The following is a 24,332-nucleotide window of genomic DNA, read 5'->3' on the forward strand; positions in this document are numbered from 1 at the left end:
TTAGCTCCACTTTCTTCTGCTGGAGATCTTTTTTCTTTACCATGGAGCTACTTCCATCTGCCCTTCCTAGTTCCCAAAGGTGTTATGGAAACACCTCATTCAACAGACATTTATCGAGTGATTATAGGCCAGACAGGTAAGAATGTGCTTTGCATTATGAAACAAAGAGTATGACTAACACACAATTTAACCAATTTTTTTCCATTATCAGTTTAATAAGTATTATGCCTCCATGCTCCTGGGCTCTGTAGCTCTTCTTTAGAAGTAGGATTTCTATAAGTAAAATGCGAAATTTAACTTTTAAATGGGAGACAAAAGTCTTCAAGATAGTAAAAATTTCTTGAGCTTCCCAACTCTTGTGAGGGAGCATTTTCATTCAAAGAAGGGAGAGTGAGTGAGGAGAGGTGAGTTCTGGACTTGGAAAGTGGCCACATATGCTGGGGTTTCCAGCCAAAAAATGTTTAGGTGCTTTGCCATTTAGGCCCCTACAAATTAGAATCAGAGTGGCTGATGCTTTCACAAAAAGAAGTGCATTTTCCACACAAAAAATGCAGTGAGATCCAGGCCCTGAAAGGCTTGACAATCAACCCAAAGCCCAGGCACAAAAATCTGTGTCCTGGGTACCACAGGGCAGCTTAAACAAGGCCTGGCATTTTGAACTGGCTGGAGTGTGGCGCTCACTCCGAGGCTGTGCTTTCCTTATTCGTGGGGTTAGCTCCATACTTGGGAGCCATTGGAAAGAGATTAATAAAATATGGCTTTTCCTGGAACAATACAAATCATATGACGCCTGGAAAAAGGAAAGTAGAAAGACTTGACATCATTGATAAGGCAAGGAAAGATGCTACTTCAGGAAAATAACAGATGATGCTGATGATGGCAGGTACAGAGGGCATTTAGGAGAAGCTGAGTTTCCACTTAACTGTTCTAAAATCAGTCTCGGTGACTTCACTGAAAATAAAAGTACTAATGTGTCTCCAGCACGTTCCATTTATTCTTTGGTCTTTATTGTTTCTCAAAGCTCACCAGCAGCTTATGTCATGGGAAATATCTGTTGTCTGTCCTTGTGCCCACTTCTTGGTTTGAAGGATTTCCTAAAGGCATTACTGGGATTTGTCTGAATGTTCTGCTCAGACACACTCAATGGCTATGGCCATCCCTGGGGGTCACAGGCCACCAGCTATGAACCGCTCCTTTCTTGGCTGTGGGACGACCACCCTCTCCCGATTTCTCTTACGTGGTCTTCAAATACTCCCTTCTCCTCATCACACCCATTTTCAATCCCCAAGGGGCTGGCATTTATGACTATCCTTGCTTTCCAGGGTCCCCATCTTTATAATGGCTCTCTTAGTTCAGCTCTACTGAGATTTTGGTGGGATAACTCACTCTCAGATGTTACACCCTTTAAAAAGGTACCATAAGAAATACATGAAAGGGGCCCTTTCATTTTCTGCTATGCAAAGCATAGGGGAAATTGCTTCAAAATCCCACCTTATGATGAAAACCACTGCTGGAAACTAGATCAGCCATGTTTTAAACTGGGTAGCCTCTTTCTTCACCTGATACCCTGAGAACAGTATTTCTCAGAGCACAGATGTTACTAGAAAAGGAAAAAAAAAATCTATGATCAAATAGGTCTGGGAAATGCTGGATTAAATAAAATTGGAGAGCTTTCTTTCTTATATGACTTTTTAGATCCTTTGATCTGCTAATTGCACCAAGACTCTCCAAGACTGAGTTATAATATGCAGCACTTTCCCCAAATTCTTTGCCCACTGAATCTTTGTTTCAAGACTTTCCTCATGGGACTCATGTTCCAAGAGTTACTTTGGGAATGGCTAGTCTAGACTTATAACCCTTGGATTCAGTTTCTCCTGAGGAGAAAGCAAAATCGTCATAAAGGAGAGAGGGAATGGGAAGAAATGGAAAAAGAATCTAATTCTGCAAGCTTGGCAATACTTCAATTGAATTTCCTAAAGAAAAATGAGTTTCTCTGGAAAAGTAGCAAGGTGACTGATTTTTTAATATTTCTTTGTTTTCCACGTTCTGCTCCCTTAATACATCTTAGGGGACAATGTCAACATTTGTAGCCCCTCTTCCAGAAGGCATGGTTGGTCAACCCTCAGGGCCACAGGGAAGTTGGGGCTGGAAGATTCATGGGAAGGGAGTCAGGAATCCTGGGATGAGAGTCAGGGGTCCGTGGAAGGGACTTCCCCTTCTTTAAGTCAGTTCAGCTAACATGGGTACATTATAGACATTTAGTTCTATTCTTGTCTAAATCAAGCCATTATTTAACACTCTAATGTCACATACTGATAGAAGGCTGTTACTTTTTCCTAAGAAGTAATGCTACCCCATGATATTAGTATCTATGCTTACACAATTATGTTTGTAATCAATTGGGGAAGACTCCCCAGCCTTTCAAGAATCTTACATTCTGGGACTTGGATTTATAACAAGGCATACGTTGATATATGAGTTGTTGATGATTATGGATCTCAGATCTCCAGTATAGGAGTGAGCATCGTGGTCCTAGCCCTGGGACACCAATCAAAAAGGGCGGCTGGCCCAGGGGATCTTGACATTTCTATTGCTGGAGTCAGCCCACTCACACCAGGGCCCCTTGCTTAACGCTTCTTCTCTTACTGAGAGAGTGCAGCAAGGGAGCCTTACAGCTTTGCTGACTCCAATTGAAAACCAGAAATTTACCCTTCTGGCCAACGGTATTTCACTTTCATGGCGAACCCACTGTAGAGTAAGATCCCAAGTCATGGGCCCCTAATTAAGTTATAACTCCCTTTTATCTGTCACGTTCTGATTGACATGGTCCAGAAAAGAACTGAATGAGACACCAGATGACCTGAATTTTTGTCCTAGGGTGAGACAGCAAACTCCTTGAAGGCAGGGGTTCTGTTTTGTCCATTATACTCTTGACCAAGCCCAGCATGGTAGCTGGCATGGAGTATGCGCTCCAGGTATTAGATGAATGAGCAAAGAGCCAGCAGCAGGACTCTCGTCAAGCTCATCCCCCTCCTGTCAGGGCCTGGATTTCCATCTGTAGAGGAGGATGAGGCTATCTGCCTCTATGCCCCTGGTGGCTTACAGTGGTCGCTGAGATGAAGCATGTGACAGTGGGAGGCCATCACCATCTTCCTAACAGTAGCAATGAGAAAGGAGTATCAGAGGTCCTGATGACATATATTAGCCAGACACTCCTCAAGGAATGCTAACTCTTCTAAGAAGGGCACCACCCCTGAGCCATGATTTCTACCCTGTGACAACCTCTAGTGTCAGCGGACAAACATAAGAGGGTCAACAGAGCAGGCAAGTCCTTTAGTTTATGATTAAAGAGCTCTGGAAAAGAAGCCGGAGCCAGACAAGCTTTTGTAAGAAATGTCATTCACAAGGCAGATAAATTTGATCCGGTGCCCTGTTTCTAGCAGGCCATATTAGCATATGTGTCTCTGTGATGAAACAAGCCTGTCTGTTATCTCAGCAGGTCCCTGTATGACCCATTTCCCCAGTTTGGCCCCAAATGCTTCTTTCTGACCCTAGAGTGCTCTCTGCTCCCATCTCCAGCCCAGGGTTGCCTTCTAGCACCAATAAAACCTCACACTCACCCCTCATGGGAAAGGTCAAGGAGCAAAGGGTAGAGACCAAGAATGAGAAAGAAGAGATTTGGTTAGGAGGAAGCCAGGTACACTGGGGCAGGTGAGTGTGTGTGTGAGTGTGTGTGTGTGTGTGTATGTATGTGTGCTGGGGGAGGGGACGGAGGGGAGAGACGAGTTTTGAATAAATACAATCAAATCAAACTAAAGCCACAGGCATACAAGATAGTGACACAAAATTTATAGCTCTCTGCACTTTGCTGATCTCCAAATTGAGAGCCACTTTTGAGGGCTAATCACATGAACTGGTGCCTTTTTGCACTTGGCTTCAGAAATTGAGATGTCCTGTGTGAACATCTTCTGCAGCGTTGAGGTCTCTGAGGGCAAATGTTTTCAAGGACAAGGGTAAGGCCAAGCTGGGTGGGGGTGGGCGTAGTGGGGCCCTGGTTGGAGCTACCTCACTGCACAGCTCCAGACAGCCCTTCTTATGTTGTGTACCATATAAATGGCTCCCCCTGGAGTTGTCCTCCTGAACACTTGGAATCTTAACTTCCCCTTTGGGATGCTAGTGACGTGAAGTGAAAAGGAAACAGAGCCATCTGACAAAAAGCTTTAGGGGCATAATAGGCATCCCTTCCTCCAGCGAACAACTAAGCCCCTCTTCACACAGGTAACTCCAATAAGCGCTCCCCTCACATATTCGGAAATATATAACAAAGGCACTCACACTTACCCAGATGATTCTATTCCATCACCTATGCCCCATCCTTCTTGAAATTTATTGTGTAAGTTACACTAGGATCGTAAAACAAGGTCATCGTATGATAAAGGAGGAGATACTGCTACTATTGACCATACTATCCTGCTGGTTTGCACTTAATTATATAATTTCCATAAAATTCCCCTTCAAGAGTTTTAATACTAAATGCTGTAGACAGTTTTTGCATTTGGTGGATGAAGGCAAATATTGTTGAAAATCACAGGGGATTTTGGGTTTTGTCAATCCACCTTACTTAGTCAAGGGAGGAGACAGGGTCCAAATCAAATAAACCAGACCCCTTGACTTCAATGTCCCCAATGCAAGCAAAACTGATTTCTCTTCATGCTGTTTTACCCCACTGGTAATTTGCATCACTAAGGAATTTTCTAGGAAAGTGCTCAGCAAACTCAAGGCTTCTCTGGTTGCCAAGCTCATGGAAACAAAGTGCTTTCTCTTAAAACTCTGAAAGGGACATTGCAAAGTAACCCACCATTAGATACAGAGCCAGCAATAGACTGCATATCTATGAAAGAAGAAAGGAGGGGAGGAAAGAAAATGCATAACATAAACAAGAACAGACAAAACCTTAAAGAGGAAGGAGAAAGGAAAACATTTAGATTGCTTGAGTGATGGAAATAAATACCAAAGCTATTAGTTTCAGTTCAAAGAACGTATCACTTTATGCTGTTTATTATTTCTTGAGGATTATTTATTTTATCTTAAAATATCCAAAGGGTAAAAGGGGTCCTGGAGGTAAGCGGCAAGGAAACTGACCTGGTCGGGAGAGGGCCTGTGATTGGAATGTTGCGACCTCCCAGGAGATCGGTGGTGGTGGTGGTGGTGGTGGTGGTAATGGTGGTGGTCCTCATCGTAGTTGTCCGCTATTAGCTTCATTCTGTTCTGGGTCTGCGCAGAACAAAAACCAGGGAAGATGCCGTCAGGAGCTAGCAGGCCAGCCAGAGAGACTCACGGCATAATTATAGCACCTCTAGGGCTCCCTTTGTTCCTAATCCAGAAGTTTCCATTTTTAGTTCAATCGAAGCTTAATAAGGAATGCACCATATGCCATATGCTTTGGGGAAGGAGGCTTTGTCACACACCCTTAAAGCTACGATGTTCTTGGGTCTACATTTGTAGATGTAAGTGCGCTCCCCGCATGTGATTTAAAAGGGGAAAAGAATGGACATGCCCTAAGGCGCTTTGTCTTACGTTATCAAGCAATCACAGGGATCCAGAATAAGCTTGCAATCACAAACTGCCAACAGTCACATCCTACACTCGAGAGCAAGCGAGAGAAGGAGGCCTGGATGGCAAGGCAGGAAGGCACTGGGTGCAGACACGGAACTACAGACAAACAACGGTCTTGCGAGACAAGACACAGAAATCCACTCAAAAGCTGCCAAATGCAAAAATATTCATGGAGATGGTTTGTTGCTATGATGACTTCTAATGAAAGAGCACGTGATGGATGTTCTAACTGATAAGAGCTCTTTGGGGAAACTGAGTAAAAGGGGCAGAGCCGACGGAGAAGAGCTGCCCACTCTAATTTCCTCCCCACTGTGTTTGTCCCATGAGGCGACTAGATGTTACAGTTGAACTCCCAATACCATAGGCGTGTTTTACTGTATTGTTTTATTATGCACCAGTGATGAATTGACCTAACAGGATCACAGCATCTAGAGAAATGCCTAAAGACCATCGAAAAAGGCAGATAAAAATATCCAGCCCAGGAAGCCGGGAAATGTGGAGACTATACATGTGGGTTTAGAGATAAGAGTGTCTGGATTCAAGTCCTGTCCACTTCTTTGATGGTTGGATTATGTGGTCTTTTGAAAGTTAACTATTTCTAAGCCTCAATTTCCTCACCTCTAAAATGGGATTAATAGTGCCTCCCCGACTTGGGTCCCTGTGGGCAAGTGGGGAAGTGTCTGTTCAGGACCTGGCACAGGAGGATCTTACCATAAAAGACTAATGCTGTTTGTTATTACCAGTATTGTTGCTGTTGTTTACTATAAGACATTTTTCCTTCTTGACACATGTTGCTTCCTTTGCCTGCGACACCTCCCCCAGTCACCTTCCCCACCCCTAACTTCTGGGTCTGGCTAACTCACAGCCTTCTCCTGACCCCACCCTTGAGGCTGGGTCACGTGTAGCTCCTGCTTACCAGAACTCGATAACAATGGATTTGCCTGTTCACCTTTTGGTAGACTTGAGGCTGTTTCTTTCATCTGTCTCTCCCCCGATGTCAGCACAGGGCCTAGCAAATGTAGATACACTATGCATGTTGCTGCAATGAGTGACTGAAAGAAAGAAGGGGCTATGATTTTTGAGCGGTGCCGCCATTCTAGAGGTGAGCTGCACGTTTGTTTTCAGCCAGGGAAGGTCACTGAGAGTTGAAGACATCTCATGAATTGCCATAACAATCTCACTGGTAGCTCGAGACGACAACGAGCCATCAGCACTTGGAGACAGCTGGAAGTCAGAGGCTGGCAGAGCCGCCAACCAGTTGGAATTTTATTGTGTAATATAAATAATACTCGGATGATAATTCTGGACCTAACATAGTGTAGTCTTGTAGTATTTTTCATGTACAATCTAACTTTCCCTCAAAACTTTCCTTGGAGGAATTATTACTATTTTCATTTGCAGCAAGAAAATCAAGGCATAGATTTCAGCCCCCAGAGCATCTTTCTTGACATAAAACATGGAGGTTTTCTGGGTCTTCCAATTCTTAATCTCTAGGCCTTTCTCTTTGCCATGCTGCTAGCAAAAAATGGCAAACAGCTGAACAGGTAGAAATAGCTTTCCCATATTTTCTTCAGCTCTGTTAAGTTTTAGAAACACCTCACATTCCAATTTACCTGCCAAAGGATGTCTCATGGTTTGCTCATTCCATTTAAAAAAATGTGTGCAATATTTGAAAGGCCCCAGAGTGGGTATAAAACGAGATGCATTATATAGATGAAAACAATAAAATTAGAGGGGAAGATCCATCTAACAATTAAAAATCCCAAGCAACCTTTGGCAGCAGATAACATTTCTATGCCTCACTTGTCCACTTAAGGAATCAGAGGACCCAGTGGACAAGTTACATCTTGGGAGAAAGAGAAGGTCAGTGGAGCTGTTGCCAACCAAGTACTGAGATTCCCCTCCCCACCATACAGGAGACCCTGAAATTCAGCGTTCACACCTAAAATTCCAGTATTGTCAGGAGCCTGTACTTTTGAACTTATGAACTAGTAAATCTGGAATTGTGTCTTCTCATAGAATTCTGAGGGCCTGAAGGGAGTTGTAAGATCTGCTATGGTCAAGAAGAAAGGGACTTGCCCAAGAATGAACGATGGAACCTAAATGAACAAATAATAACCGCTATTGTAAACATCATAATGTCCTTATCCTTTGTGGAAGCTCCTGTGATTTTATGAGATTATTTTCTTACCAGGAACAAGCCTAAAGTTCCCTACCTTTGAACTGTATCCCATAAAAGAATGTACAAGCTAAACAAGATGCTGTATGCAGTCCTAAATGTGTCTGCTGAAATGAGGTGTTGGAGAGTAGGCATGTCATGGGATAAAGACTGTAAATGAATGATGTCATCTTTTCAATTTGGTGCTGAAATATAAATAAACCACGTTGTTCATGTGAATACCAGATCTGGGGGAAATGTACACAGAACAATTGTGAGCGGAAGAGCCTTCTTTTGATTAGTCTGGGCTGGGAGAGAAGAGTGTGAAATGGAGATGAAAAATGAGAGCTTGGCCTGATACTCTAGACTACTTTTATTTATCTTGCTTGTAACATATCCCCTAAACTGTGATGGATTTCTTACAGGCTGGTTGCTAGTTTTCCCTTCTATAAAAAAGTTGGACCAATCCTGCTTACTTAATTGTAAAATTGAAAATGAATCTCTTAAAAAAATTTTTTTTTTAAAAATCTACACTACCTACCCTCATCACTACCCAATTATATTGGTTTCTTAACACACCAAGAACGGTCTGGAAGGATAGGAAGCCATGAATAAGACTCCCTAAAAGCCAGTGGGGAAAAAAATGCAGAAAATTGGAACAAGCATTGGAACAAGGATACTATTTGTTGAAATAACGTCAGACACATTTACCAGGCGATTCCATGCATCGTGGTTCATGTCCCTGTAGCCATCGGGTCCACAAGGTGCCTACCACAAAGCTTTAAACAGTAAATCTGCTGGCAGTTGTCGTAACTGAGTTCCCAGGAAAACTAATATCCAGTTGGAGAGGGGTAGCTTTCCACAGCACCGCACTTGGGAATGCGTGGGCTCACTTAGCAATTCACTGAAGCCCATTTTTATTTCCTTTTCATGTCTACCAAATGGCTGACCTGACACTTCTGCCCTTGGCTAACTGTGTTCTACTCCTTTTACTGTATTATGTCATGACTGCTGAGACAAATCTAATCAGATTTCATTTTCTACTTCCTTTTTCTTCCAGGCACCACCTTATTTCTCTAGGGCAATAGGCTCGTAACAGCTCTCCTGCTGTCCTCTTGCCTCCGGTGAACATAATCTGTAGTCAGAGTGACATGAGACCCTTTACTCCCTGGCTGCAAGTTCCTCAGAGGCTCTCCACTGCCCTTAGGAAAAGAGCCCGGTTCCTTCATAGCTGCCAAGGTTCCTGGGAGGTAACTGCTGCTCAGCTCCCAGCCTGCCTCTCATCCCTCTCCTCCCCGGCCCTGGGCCCTGCTGGCTCTGTTCCCATCATGCCCTTCATCCTCTACCTTTACCTGAGTTATACCCGTTGGTTCATCTGGTCTCAGCTTCAACACCATCATCTCCAGAACTGCCTTCCCTAAACCCGCCTCAGGGATTAAGTGCTGTCCCGTTGCCTTCCCAGAATCCTCTACCCACTCTCCATCCCCCTCCCATCACAGCACTTACCTCAATGAATGCTAAATAATTATGTGCTTTCTTGGCTTTTTCCACCACTAGATTGAAAATCTCCTGAGGGAAGCAATATTTCTGAATTACCCTTGTACTCACCACCTTGTACAGTCTGATGTATAAGTAGAAAGTAAATATGTGTTGAATAAATGTATGAATGTATGAAGGAATGGATGGAAAGGGTACAGGCTACTTTAGAACAGATGAAAAAAAATACACAATTAGCTTCTACGATGAGCCAGTTGAGTGTGTAACTCTCCATGTATTGGTTAACTTTTCCTGTTACATGTTTGTTTTGGGTTGTTATTGTCCTTGGGAGTGGGGAGAGCAGGATAAATGTTTTGGAGCTGTTGGGAAAGTCAAATTGTTCTTCTTCAAGAAATATTCCATTCTTTAGTAAAATGGATCCAGCGCGATTCTCTACCATGTCCCTGGTTACTTGCCTCATTAAGAATAAAGGGAGTTGGGATGTTATGGGGTTCATTTCTTTATTACCCCCTTTGGAAGAGCAGGAGCATTTAGAATACTTTTGTCAACACCAAAAGCCAACCATGGAAAACTGAAATTTTCTCCGTTAACTAACATCCCTGATGAACACCATCTGTGAAAAGGTGCCATATATTCCATCTCTCTTGACATTTCTGAAGAGTTTATCCAAGGAGCTCTTGAAACAAAAATGAAATCCTTCATTGATTAGTAATAGGCGCAATGGTTTAATGGCAATGTGTAGCTATAAACGTGTAATATTAAAACTGGCTTTAAAAATATTTTATCAAGGTGGCAGTAATGAACAATGCTTTCATCAGGCATCTGGATCAAGTTAACAATAAAACCTTCATGAATATGGTTTAAATAAGAAAAAAATATAATAAGATTTGCTGCTATGGGATATGGAGATAATGCCATACAATAGCAATTACACTTTATTCTATCAGGTTTTCTTTTCTCCCTCTTTCCTGCATGGAAAACCCAAAATACTCTAGAATTATTCTGTTTCTGCCAAATCAGAGCAAGGTCAACAGTTTTTGTCTCTCAGTAAAAACAATGGAGAAACCAGAGAATAAGTGGACAGTGAGGAGGGGAGAGATTTCCTGAATATCCCCCAGACCCACGTGAAATGACTCATAATCAAGTGGGGGTTAGGTTCCAATGCTTAGGTCAATCTTGGAGGACAAAACGAAGCAGGAGGATAAAGAAGCTATCAGGGGGATATGCCACATTGGGGACTTGATGGGAGTAAATAAGAAACAATGATGGAAAGGCTTCTACTGTGGATACTACACAGAAATTCACTCAACACTCGTCAAACTTCTGCACCCACAAAGGCAAATGCAGTTATGTGCCAGGCGAAGCGTTTGACCAGTGTGCTTTCACTGAATCGTGCTTTGGGGATGGCTATCCATATGAACCCCCTTTTACAGATGAGGCAACCAAGCTCATGATCGCTCAGCTGGTGAGTTGAGGAAAAAGACTTCACCCAGGTTTCTAACTCCAGAGTCCTACACTAGTGATATGAAAGGTAAGGTCTCAGGTCAGATGCCGGGGACAAAGAAAGCAAAGATTAAATAAGACACGAGGAATTAGAGGACTGACTATAACACAAAATGGGAAGGAAAACGGGAGAAGAGATATGTTTACACGAATGTCCAGAGGCAGGCGGCTTCTTCTCCAGCTGAGGGCAGGGGCATCAAATAAGGCTCCATGGGTGAGATGCCTCTTGAGCTAAGTGTTGCAAGTTGGTGTGGATATGGATATAAGTGGGTTGGAGAGATTCCATGGTAAACTGCCCCTCTAATGTCCTTGAGAGGGAAAACAGGTCTCTATGGGGAACTGGAACCCAAGACATGAGGGTGTGTGTGTGTGTGTGTGTGTGTGTGTGTGTGTGTGTGTGTGTGTGTTTATATTGCTTTCTTCATTCCTTTATTGGATGCGGGGAGAGCAGAAAACATATTTGAGATAATAATTCACTTTCTTTATTTCTCAGAAGAACTTACATCAACTTGGGATATTTTGGAAGGAATTTAGGACAGCCATAGCCATATGCTCACACATGTGAAACTATGACATTTCTGGGAAAATGGGCCAGTCTCTTGACATCTATGTTTTCACAAATATCTACACAATCCACTGCTATTTCATCAGCCCTGCCTTGAAAACTGGTCTGATCCCCGCTAACTCACTCTACTGATTAGTCCTACAGCCAAACAGAACACTAATGAAATGCTCCCTCCCAAACTTTGTTGAAGGTTCCTCCCTCAGTCCTTATTTAAAGACAGAAAATTAGTAGGTCACCATGGAGGGTTTGGCTGCTATTTTTGTACCTACTTGTTAAGTACCCTTATTTTATTTTAATTGTTATGGAGCATGTCAGTGGCCCTCCACATCCTCTTGTTCTACTCTGGAGGTCACTTGCATCTTAAATCGACAATCTTAGATGTGCTGTTGTCTTCCCACCTCAAGCCCCTGCTTCTCTCTCTGCCTGAGGTCCTCCTCTGGCCACAGGTGCAGGCTTGGCCCGGGAACAGGGCAGGCCAGGAGTGATGGGGAGCTCATGCCCTCGGAACCACTCTCAGTCTATGAGGGAGGGAGGTGATGAATAAATAACCAGCATCCTGGCGAGCCTCTGTGTGACAGCATTATGGTGTGTTCCCAAATCTCTCAATAGATCCTCAGCAGGGTGCTGCCCCTGCTGAGTCTAACCGAAAACTGACCATAATGCACCTTTATTCACCTTCCCTTCCCTGTCTCACTTCTCCATTTTCTCACCATGCTTCTTGGGACCGCCTCCCGAAAAAACCACCTGCACCAAATGATTGTCTCAGGGTGTGTTTTTGTGGGAATCCAGCTAAAATCTCTGTTGAATGATTGACAGGCATGTGCCTAACTTTTGCCCAGGACTAACATTCCTTTGACTACCAGGCCTCTCCACGTTCAGCTCTTCAGATTCCTCATCACCTAGGGAGACAGATCGCTCGCCTGCCTTAAGGAAGCGACACAGGCCTGGCGCTAATTCATCTTCTGCCAAATATTCACTCTGAGACTCAGAATGAATCAGTTTTCCATGAACCCCTGTTCCTGTATCTATAAATGCGAGAGGCAGGGAAAACAATGTCTTTACCATGAACCATGCTGCACACAGATAAATACTAGTCTGCTGTACTTATTCCGTATTTCACATTTCGTGCAGTTTTTCTCTCTTTCTTTTTTTCTTATAAAATAAGAGGAGGGAAATGATTCTGGCAAACAACTTCCTGCTGCCACTTTAGGTACCTGAGGAATTCCCCAAAGGGTTATGGACAATGATTGAAGCCAGGAACATTATCACCTCTGTTCTGCTACCAGCCACTGCAACCCATGGGGGGAGAATTATTTAACGGAGAAAGAGTTCTATGTACTCTGCTGATAATGTGAAGATTAGGATCCTTGACAGTGGCAGAAAGAAGACTGGCAACCTGTAAACATCAACGATAATCACCAGCGCTCACCTAGCCCTTGCTGTGTGCCAAGCACAGCACTTTGCTCCTGTCATTCTCATTTAGTCAGTCACACCAACGATATGATGTAGGCTGGAGGGGGCCCCTATTCAAAATATTTAATAGCTGTGAGGACAGGGGCAGAAACTCATAAGAACCAAGAATGACTCAAGTATATACGAAAGGTCAGGCAATTAAGTTCATGAACTTTCCACTGTGTAAGTGCATGGTAGAAAAGTTCGTGAACTTAATTGTCCTATCATCGCATGACCTAAGCATCAACCCTGGCAGAGCTTGTCATTATACCCACTTTAGAGATGAAGAAACGGAGGCTTAGAAAGACTGAGAAACTTACCAAAGATCACACAACTAGCAAATTGGGGACTATCATTCCAAAGCTTCTTATGTAACCACTGTACCCTACTACTCAGATCCATAAGGACCGACCCCTTCATTATATCAAAACAAAACAAAAACAAAATGAAAAAACACCTAAGATTGACCTGAAAATGGGCCCCATCTCTCTGGACATTGGCCCCAATCAGAGCTGAGAGGAGAAGGAGCTCGCTTTGATTTCAGAATTCTCTGGAAAGGATAAAACTCAGACACATTATAAAATCTGCACAAGGGAGTCCATGTTGGTGACCTATCCTAATATCAGCTCAAAAGTCATTATCCAACTACCCACATGAATTTTTAATGTTTCAACCAACAAGACAGTTTCAAACCTAGGCTAACACATTAGCAACTGCAGACAACCAAGGAATTTCTAACATCCTGAGCCGATCCTTTGGAGGAGGTGGGGTCTGGGGGAAGGGGAAGGCCCTAGAAGTTTCCACCACAAAGTGACTTAGTTAAGCGCAGGTCTGTTTAATTAAGTAGTGAGCAGCACATGCTATACTTAGCTTTTAAACACTTGTAAAGTCCTCTTCATTCATTTATCTTACTTGTCACTGACAAGCTCTTCAAGGACTGTAACAGTATGCAGAGCATGAAGAGCCTGGGTAAACAACGCATATTTTATGTGGAGTCTAAACTGTTTCGACTCAGAGAGTCAATAGAGGGTCTCTGAAAAAATCCCAGGCTCTCCTAATAACTAAGGACTCATTCTGTGCATGGCCTATTATGAGTTTCTTTAGAAAGTGGGCTTCAAAATAAAATCTCAATTTTTAACTAAAAAGAAAAGGAAAAAAAGGAGGCAGGGAAGAAAGGGAAGGAGGGAGGAACAGAGGGAGGGGAGGAAGAAAAAGAAGGAAAAAAGAAAAGACAGGAGGTGAGAAAGAAAAAGAGAAGGCTATTTGTAGGCACTGGAATTCAGATTCTAAAAGTAGGCTGATAAGCGAGGTCAAGTTCTTCATTCACTCAATTCATACATTCAACAAATATTTATTATCATTGGCCTAGGCAGGACTGGCATCACCAAATCATCTCCACTAATGAATTAAAAAAAAACCCCAAAAACATCGACCTCAGGGTATGACCTAATAGAATGGGCCAATATACTGGAAACTGACAGTGTGAATGGCTATTCTAAGACGTTAAAGAGACTGCGTGACCCAGTAACACCTGAGAAAGGGACAGAGGGAGTCTTTACACAGTAAGGGCCCAGGAGAGAAGTGTCCACATACCTGATAAGCAAGACGGTTTACAGGGAGTAGTTCAACTTTTAATGACGTCATAGGGCATGAAAAACATCGTCGAGGTGGTTCTCAAAATGACTGATGCTTGAGACCCCCTCATCAGAAGGAAAGAGCTAAGCAACGGAGAGTGGATGGCATGGCGGATGGCAGAGACCAGAAATTCAGAGTGGCCCAGAGAGAACGAATGCATCCCCAAGAACTGTCAGAGGGCAGAAAACATTCTCCTCCAGGGGTTTTTGGCCTCGGCACAGAAGTGGGGACAAATGACATTTGGGCCTGCCCCCAGTCCTGAAGTTGAGTGTAAGTGTATAAGCCCAAGACATCCTCTGCACCTCACCTCCTTCAAAACAAAACAAATGACAACAAAAGAGGGAGAGAAGGGCGGGTGTGAGCAATGCAAAACATGTGGTGGGGCTGCTGGCCTGTGCTGAACAGAGAGAACCCCAGGGAGCGGGGTGGTGAGACAATGCGGGGAGGTTTGGCAGGGTGGAGGGGGCCTGGCAGCTGGGAGAGTGAGAGGAAGACAGGAGGACAGACAGCTAGGGCCTTGGACAGAGAACAAACCCCTCTCCCCAGCTGGTTTCACACTTGGGTAAAACAACTGGAGAAAATGTAAACACGCTCATTAGTCGTTTTCCAATCAGTTGAAAAACAAATGGGAAGGGAGAAATGGCAGTGGAGTGTCCCAAATACCAAATCTATGAAAACATTCCCTTTGGCGTTTATCTTCCCATTGGGTTGCTTGCTGTGCCGTCCCAGCTCTGTTTAGATATTAGTGCCCTTATTAGCATTTTATGGGATGCTCTGAACTTACCCTAACTAGGTCCAATTTAGTTCTACACAGAAGGAGGGTCTGAGTCACATATTCCATTCTGAATAGAAGGTCTCCATAGACTCTCCCAGAGACAAACAAACAAGACAGACGTATCACTTGCAGGTCCCCTCACATGCTTCTCCAAGCTGATATTCCCCAGCACACAAAAATGAGAACTCATTTATAACCATCACCTCTTCTCCTGTGAAAACTTACCCCCAAAGAAGACACAAAGTGGAACGTCTGGGTTTGAGGATCTGACAGAAATCCAATTTTCAAAAGGATAAAATTATGTTCTAATTTCATCTGGAAATGCCCAAGAGTGTTAAATCATACTATTTTTTTTCCCTTCCCAACATATCAGGTTAAACTAATCAAATGGAGATATATTGAAAATCAATTTCTCTTGGTCACATGTTAAGGTAGGATCCAACAAGCCTGATTTTCTATGACCCTGCAGTTGGAATCGTCTAAGTACAAAATACCCAAATGTATTTACACTTGAATCGACACAAAGACAGATATTAAAGTCCATAACGTGTTTCTTCACAGCACTAGGAGAAGGTGGGTAACTGGAAAGTTGCAGTGCTTTTCTCAAAGACTCTAGAGACTCTCAAAGAGAATTTCAGGAGCCATCTCAACTCTCTCTGCTACAAACGAAGAATAATCCAGATTCATGCAATGTTAGTGCTAGTCCACACCTTAAATCAATGAATCCAAGTTCACTATTTTACAGGAGGGATTGAGTCTCCAAGAGGTTGAAGGTTAGTCACAAACCTAGGAGAAAGCTGAGAATACTTGAAGCTGGTCCCAGACCCTTCGCCTGCCTTTGGCTGTCTTCCCGTTTGATTTGCATGTGTAGACATGTCCACCACGCCCATGACCACCAATGCCACAGGCCCACCTCACGTCTTTCACTTTGCATTCCAAAGTACTATGGTATTAATTTCCATTCTTGCAGTCTGAACAGCATCAAACACCTAATCATTTTGGTCTCAATGTCTACAGATAGGTTAAGGAATTTTCCATTTTCTTTGAGATATGAGCCTTAGTTTTCTAGCAGAGCTACCGATTTAGCTTTATGATTTCTTCTTTTTTTATAGCATCTATAAGTTTTTTACTATATATAAAGCATACATGCTTGCTATGAAAAATTAAATGGTACAAAAAACTTTATAAAAAGAAAAGTAATATTCCCTCTATCCCTAGCCCGATATCAACTCCCACTGGTAAAGTTTTTTTTTGCTGGTCTTTCCAGAAAAATCTTATGCATAATGCAAGCACAGACACATGCACAAACCTTTTAAAACTGAAAAGTCCAATATGTCTTGGCTTTCCTTCCATGTCAAGGTCATGTACAGCTATCTAGTTTTTAATGGATACATAGTATTCCTTTATGTATGTACTCTCTTTATTTACCCATCCTATATTGATGTATTAACACAGTAGGCAGGAATCTTTGTTTATTTTGTTCAAAGACATATTTCAAGCACCTAAAACATTGCCAGGCACACAGTAAATGTTTGTTGAATGAATGAATAAATGAATGAATGAGTACATGAGTGATGGACATTTGGGTCATTTTTCAGTCTTTTCATTATTCCAACAATGCTTCAAGGAATACTTTTCCTAAAGAACAGCTTTCCCTGTCCTCATGTGCTTGTTCTCAACAAGGATGAAAGCTTCAACATATGATAACTATTTCTATAATGTGCTAAGACAAATTTGGTAGATATCCCTAGAATAGAGTATACATATTTTAAATTTTGAAAGATACCACCAAATTTCCCTTCAAAAATGTTGGTTAACTTCCAGTCTCTGTCTCTTTCCCTATATTGTGCCAACATGGAGTCTATTCAAACCCCTTAATCTTCAAAAATCTGATACAAGGAAAGCTGCATCCCATTTGTATTTCCCTAATTTTAATTTGAGGCTGAGCATCTTTTCATTAATTTATTGGACATTTCTATTTCACTATATGTGAGCCTCCTTTTATGCCCTTTTGTCCACTTTTGGGGAGGAGTTTTTCTTCCTGGTTATGAGATTAATTATACTCGTATACAAAGAAAATAGTGGGAGCTGCATTCAGGAAGAGAAGAACTTAAGTAAAAGAGGGAAGAAAGCAAGTAGAAGCAGGTTATGTGGCGAAAGGAAATGCGCAGACAGGATAGATTTGAGAATATAAGAACCCCATCATTGGAACACATTAACATCTGAAATGCTCATTTGAGCGGGAGAGAAATAGGGGAAGTATGAGAAGCGGTGTGCATGGATGCAGACAGAGCCAGCCCCTCCCCTCTGTGCCACAGCCCTAGCAGGTGGGGGTTATAGGTCAACCATTAGCAGGACTCCTAGTGCCAGCAGTTCATATGATGCTTTATTCTTGCAAATGATTTCTGTTTTTCTCCAAAGCCTGGGCCATCCATGGGAGAGTACTGGGCATGTAAATGCCACTCATCATGCATGTGCTGGTGGAAAGAATCTAGTACAACCTTCTTGCCCACAAAGAAATTCCCTGTGTAGCCATCCTGGTGGGTGCATTATCACTAGAGGTATCACTTGGGAAACTCAGAACCTTATGAGACAATGTATTTAAATGGCTTAAATGGGCGGTGTCCCCCCCACCTGACATATGTTGCGCTTTTGGCTGAAGATTCAGTTCTTTTGTCATGACTCTGCCTTTTGGAGGGTGCCCAGGTTTTTAGACATTTAAATACAGCTATGCCCATTATCTCTAGCTTATACAGCCCAATCATTCTTTGTCCTTGTCCTCTTGACTGGTCATTCTCTACCTCATAGTCCCCTCTCTGTGGGGGAGACTAGGGGTCATTACAACGCATCAGGGCTTCTCTTAGAAAATAATTCCCTGAACAGGGTCTGAATGCAAGTTTTGACACGTGCTAAACACTACTTAAAAATAATTAATATGAGGTCTGACAATTAAGTTTGTGAACTCATCCGAGAAAAAGTGCTACATGCTTCAATGCTGACTATCACTACGGTCACCTTCGAAGTACTTCCCTTGGGAAGCTATGCACTGATGCCAGCACCTAGTCCACCCTTCAAAGCAATTCTGGAACTCTTTTTCTGGAATGGCCATGAGAGCTGTGGTCATATTACCCTTGATGTCCTGAATGTCATCACGATGTCTTCCTTTCAGTATTTCTTTTATCGTCGGGTATAGAAAGAATTAATTGGGGGCCAGATCAGGTGAGTAGGGAGAGTGTTCCAATGCAGTTATTTGTTAACTGGCTAAAAACTTCCTCACAGACTGTACCGTGTGAGCTGGTGCATTGTTATGATGCAAGAGCCATGAATTGTTGGCGAAAAGTTCAGGTTGTCTAACTTTTTCACGCAGCCTTTTCAGCACTTCCAAATAGTAAACTTGGTTAACTGTTTGTCCAGTTGGTATGAATTCAAAATGAATAATCCCTCTGATATCAAAAAAGGTTAGCAATATAGTTGCAACAAAGTTCGCCAACTTAATTATCAGGCCTTCCTATACTCCTACATAGAACTGATCTCTTAGCATCTGTTGTGCAATGATGACTCATATTCATACTTGTAACTGATTAAACTCATATCCTGGCAGCCAGCTTCCCTTCCATTCACACACACACACACACACACACACACACACACACACACCAGAATTTTAATTCTAAGTATAAACTGCATTCTTTTCTTCACTGAATATTTGCTTTAGACTTATCTTAACTAAATTTGAGTCTATGGTCCCATCCTGCTGAGATACTTCTGAATTCTAATTATGTTTTCCATTGTGTTAGCTAACATTCCCAACTTTGAGGAATCATACTTTCAAAAAGTGTGCTTTCAAAGGCTGTATATAGAGTTGACCCTTGGACAACAACATGGGTTTGAAATGCATGGGTCCACCTATACGCAGATTTTTTTCACTAAATATACAGGTGTTCCTCCATATCTTCAGGTTTCCATCTGCGGATTCAACCAACAGTGAGTCGGAAAAAAAAGTATTTTCCCTTCACTGCTGGGACTCCCAGGCTGCAGAAGGCCAACTGGATGCCTGTTCCACACCATTTTCTATCAGGGACTTAGCATCTTCAAGTTTTGATGTTGTGGGGGGTCCCGGAACGAATTCCCCATGGATATTGAAGGACAACTGCAGTTAAGTTTTTGGGGAGTCAAACACTATACACATTTTCGACTGCCCTGGGGTCTGAGCCCTTAACCCCTGCATTGTTCAAGGCCAACAGTAATCAGGTCTGTGTACATTTTAGAAGGACAAAGCCCAGTGCCTCTGGCAACCTCTCTGTAGAGGTGACAGGATTCCCTAATCAACCTGCCTCAGGTGGAATTGCTCAATCAAATATAATATAAATCCACCCAGTCCTTATTTCTCCATCTCATAAAAATATAAAAGAATAAAATATAAATAATATAAATATATAAAGATAAGTATAAATACAAATATAAATATAAATATGAGTTTGTTGTATCAAATGCCTAGCTGAAATCCTGATACTCTGTGTCTAAGCTACTCCCTTGACCCGCCTTTATATCAACCTTATCAAAAAATAAAGTGAGTTGAGCATTTCTTAATCTTAGGGAACAAATAAAGAATCTTGGTAATTGCTGATTTTATTGCAACTTCATAAACACATTTGTCTTTAAGGCATTTACCTCCGGGTAAAGTTCTGGAGGCAGGTAAAATTCAGAAAAGCTAAGAAAATGGAAAGTTAATTTCCCTATTCTTTAGGTGCTTTCATCCATTGTTGGCAGGATTGTAAATTGGAATGAACTTTTCAAGGGCAATTTGGCACTACGTACCAAAATTCAAAATATGCATGCCCTGGGGTCCAATAGCCTTCTCCTGAAAAGAAAGCTAGACAGGTATACAGGGATGAAAAAGGTAAAAGGGTATTCACTGGGATGTTGGTCACAGTAGCAATTAATAAGAAGTAAATAAAATGTCCATACATACGGATTTTAACAAATTACTGAATGTCAATTATTTAAATAATAGAACCCTCAGAAGCCACTCGAGTGATGGATACTTATATTCCTGAAAAGGAAAGAGTATCACAACATATAAGTGAGTGGAAAAAGCAGACACTAAGACATGTTTATATAAAATAATATATAAATGTCTACATATAAATGTATATACTAAGTATGTGTGTATGAGGATGTAGGGTAACAGATTCATGAATATGTAAGAAAGGTCCAGAAAGATGAACACAGAATACAGATGGTTGTTGCTGGGTGCTTGGATTTCATGGAGTTCACTTTCTCCTTCATTCCTTTCTATGTTACTTGAATATTCAACAAATAACAAGAAATAATAAGTGAAACAATAAAAATGATTTCTTGGCTCCCTATACAAAATGCTGAGACAGAGTATTTCTTGAATTAGAAGGAAATGGTGTTGAAATCATGTTAGTCTAGGGGAAGGCACTCTTGAGGCTGACCTTGGGGTATGTAGGCTCTTGCTATCTTGGTGAACTTCAACAGTCCAGGTTTAAATGGAGTCCTGCCTTACTGGTTACAGCTCTCCTCCTTTCAGCTTGATCCCTTAAAATTCTGGTTACTCTTAACAACCAACATGACTGATCTCTCTCTCTAGCCTAGCAAGCTAACACAGTAACATCCTCCAGAAGAGGCAGTTAACAAACCTGGCCCTTTTCAAATACTGAAGAATGCAAGTGCTTCACAACTGTAACGAGAGCCGTGGCTGTGGCTATGCGATACAGCTGGATGGAAAAGGCAAGGTTCCCAAGTCCCTGTCAAGCTCTGAACCAATACTCTAGTGCCAAATTCAAGTCCTCCTCCAGGAGCCCCAGGGCTCTCAGCTGGATCAAGTCACTGTCCATCTGAGTTTCGCATCATGGGCCAAAGATTGGGAGGATCTCTTTGCTGGGTCTTTTCAAGTTGAGAGTTAATAGCACAGCTTCAAGTTCAGGAAATATCTTGTAATAATACAGCATTTGCAGTAATGTATAGGCTAAAGTCATGCAAAAAATATTTGTCTCATTCCCACACACTGAACTTGGTAATTATATAGGAGCTCGGACATTAAGGATCCAGACATAAAGGAGTGGGTTAAAAAGCATAATTATGGCTCAGAAACAGCATGTGCCTGGGGATATTTCAGGCCAGGTCCTACTCTACAAAATAAGGCAATAGCACCCAAAATCAAATGGCAGCCTGCTTCTCTCCCTCTCCCCCTACCCCCGCCCCCAGCTTTGGGAAGTAACCCATTAAAAGAATAATGCACCATAATGATTATTTAGGAACAGACATGAGTTGGAAACTGGTAACAAAATAAGCCCTTTAGTTCTGGAATTTTAAGGTTAATGGCCCAAGGACCTCTCAGGTCCTGAAGCTTTATAGGACCACATTTGAAATTGGTGCTGCAGAGGAAACACTTGAAATTTCCATGTCTCATAGACTGTATAATTGAAGGAAGCTGGTATTTTATCCTTGGTGTGGTGGGGGTGGGGCGCATTCATGAAAGACCCGAATCATTACTGACCAACCATTCTTAAGGATGCAGAAAACAAGAACACGTCCTGGAGGTGCCCCCGCTTCATCAAACCCAGGGCAAGCTCTCGTGGGCAGCAGGGACCTAGCAATGTAATTGCAGACACCATGTTATCATTTGATAAAGAATGCTGGTTCCAATTTGCTTCGTGTTGACAGTTTTCATATCATACTCTCTGTTAAGAATACACAGTGCCTCCCTATTCTCTTGTGCATTACAGAGAAACAGTTCCGTCATCAGGCAAGGCCAGCTTCTTCCTCTCCTTCTGAACAACCTACCTCCTCTCAGCTTCCTCCACAAAAACTTTCAAAGCTGGGCTGACGTAATCTCATGGACATACCGATTCATCTCTACCCTGGTGCTTCCTTTGCTGGAAATGATCCCTTCCTACATGACCAGGTCCTACAGCCTCCATCACAGCTGGGCTCAAAATGCACCCCATTAAGATAATTTTCATCGTGAAAAGTATCCTGGAGAGTGAAGAAAATGAGAAGTAGGGTCAGAAGGCCTGGGTCGAATGGTCAAAGTTAAGCCACTTAATAGCTGTTTAACGACCAGCAAGTTATTCAACCTCTCTGATTCTGTGCAAAGGGCATCAGCAGCCTGCTGGATATCAAGGGAGGTGCTCTAGGGACCCGATCTCAGTCTGTGGCTTCTGATTCCTTTTCATAGCCCTGGAATGTCTGGAACAAGGCTCAGATCCTCTTTGTGCTCAATAGATGCTATTGCCCAACTGTCTGACTTACCCATATCATTGCATGCCCTGTGCTGACAGGCTGATCTCCACTCCCACCCTCACTCCTGTCACATGGTCCCGTACCAGCTCCCAGACACACCTCTTCCGATCACAACTGTAGCCCCAAACCATTTCAAATCTTGCTATTTATTTTACACTACAGTAACTGAATTCGCAAGGCTATCTATATAGGGAGAAGAGGCATTTGGAGACACAAGGATTCCCACTTTTGGGGGTTTCTCACCTCCTTCATTAGATCAATGCCTCCCAAATGCTGGTCTGCCAATCAAATCCATTAGCTTTTGGTGTTCCTCACCTGAGATTCTGATTATGGAGGTTGGAAGGCTGGCCCTGGAGTTGGTACTTGGTGAAGGTGGGCGGAAGCTCACCAGGCTGCGTCAAAACAGAGCCAGGTTCAGGAACCACGGCTGCAGCAAATGCAACTATTTTGAAAATTAAGACACATGTACACTGTTTTGGAGGATTTTGCTTTGAGATAGCCAGAAACATTACAGAGACTGGAAGTTAAGATACTAGCCTGCATCATTTTTATAATTCTTTTCTTTTCCCCTCTAATTTGTGACCTTGCTTCTCTGTTTACGAATCTATGGGGCACAGCATGAAGCCTTTGGGAGTTCCAAGCTGGGAATCACCATGTAGCTAAGTACCGTCCTAGGAAAGGTCCACTGTTTCTCACCATCTCCTCCTAGCATGCCCCTGCTGAAGGGTAATCAGCAAAGGACTCCCTCCTCCTCCTTCTCAAGTTGTCTCACTTTTCCTCGGGGCTGGCTCTCTGAGGCACTGGGAAGCTTTCATGCCCATAGAGATCTTGGCGTTGTTGGGTATGAAAACCAGCACGCACATACCAACTCTGTCCCTGAATAAGTAGGTGGGTTTTGTTTAGTTTGTTCCAGAAGCTCTTTCTTTGATTTACATTTCTGCCATGTAATAGATCTGAGAAACACCCTAACATCCTGGCACAACTATGAGGAGAAAATCGGTTTAACTGGAGACGAAGGCCCATGCTTTCCCAGAACTTTCCTTTGCCTTTTCTGAGTTTGAGGGAAAAAAAAAATTATAATAATTAAAAAGCAAACAAATAAATGAATGAACAAACAAATGTGAGAAGGTACACACAAGCCTTTAGTTCAGATGGTTCAAGGTAAGGAGCATATTCTACAAATCAATCAACAGACTGAGCCGGGGTTGGGGGTGGGGGGCTAGAGATGCTGTGCTGTTTCCTTGATCCCTATCTGGAGTCCCAGGGTTCCATGGAACATTCCGAAAGTAATTTGGCTTTTGTGCACAGTGCACAGGGCCTAACGTTTTTCAACAGAATTTCATAAGGAGCTGTGGGGATAATTTTGGGTCTTGCTCTCAGCAGAAGCTGAAAACTGGGGTGTGGCTAAGAGGATAGATAGAAATAGACTGTTTTATGTGACCAATCTCCTGAAAAACCACCCCAGAGATGAAAAATCTCCTGCCCTAATCTCACTAAGAAATAATGGGGGATTTGCTCAAGAGGGTTCCTGCCCATAAAAATCTGCAAAGCAAATCTGTTAAAACAAACCTGCTATTACGAACAGAACAAAAAAAATCTCACTTAAATAATTTCACAGCTATAATAACAACTGATTAATAACCCCCTAACCTGATCAGACTTGTCAAACTTAACAAGATTCAAGTTCCCTAAAGGTGATTACTGAGCATGCATGACTGACCACCAAACTATGTGAGATGCCGAAAAAAGAATAAAGAACAGCACAATAGCTTTCAACTCAAGCAATTTAAAATACTCAATAATGGTCTTCAGCATAAAACTGTCTGGCAGCAAAAAAAGGGAGAACCTATTATCAAGTATAT

The 24,332-nt window shown here is 42.5% G+C and overlaps 1 protein-coding gene across 16 annotated transcripts in view; it reads right to left on the reverse strand.

Moving 5' to 3' along the window:
- ERC2 (ELKS/RAB6-interacting/CAST family member 2) overlaps positions 1–24,332 on the reverse strand; it is a 974,141-nt gene that overhangs the window by 190,299 nt on the left and 759,510 nt on the right. For 15 of the 16 annotated variants that reach the window (XR_002125344.1, XR_002125343.1, XM_019654364.1 and 12 more), the window contains one exon: positions 5,143–5,274. Coding sequence is in view for 13 of the 16 variants with exons in the window: in XM_019654364.1 (XP_019509909.1) it covers positions 5,143–5,274 (132 nt within the window). In the remaining 3 variants the exon portion in view is untranslated. Of the gene's footprint in view, positions 1–5,142; positions 5,275–24,332 lie in introns of those variants that run through there. The other variant, XM_019654368.1, reaches the window with a different exon arrangement.

The sequence above is a fragment of the Hipposideros armiger genome, unplaced genomic scaffold, assembly GCF_001890085.2.
Source record: "Hipposideros armiger isolate ML-2016 unplaced genomic scaffold, ASM189008v1 scaffold_220, whole genome shotgun sequence".
Taxonomy (NCBI): domain Eukaryota; kingdom Metazoa; phylum Chordata; class Mammalia; order Chiroptera; family Hipposideridae; genus Hipposideros; species Hipposideros armiger.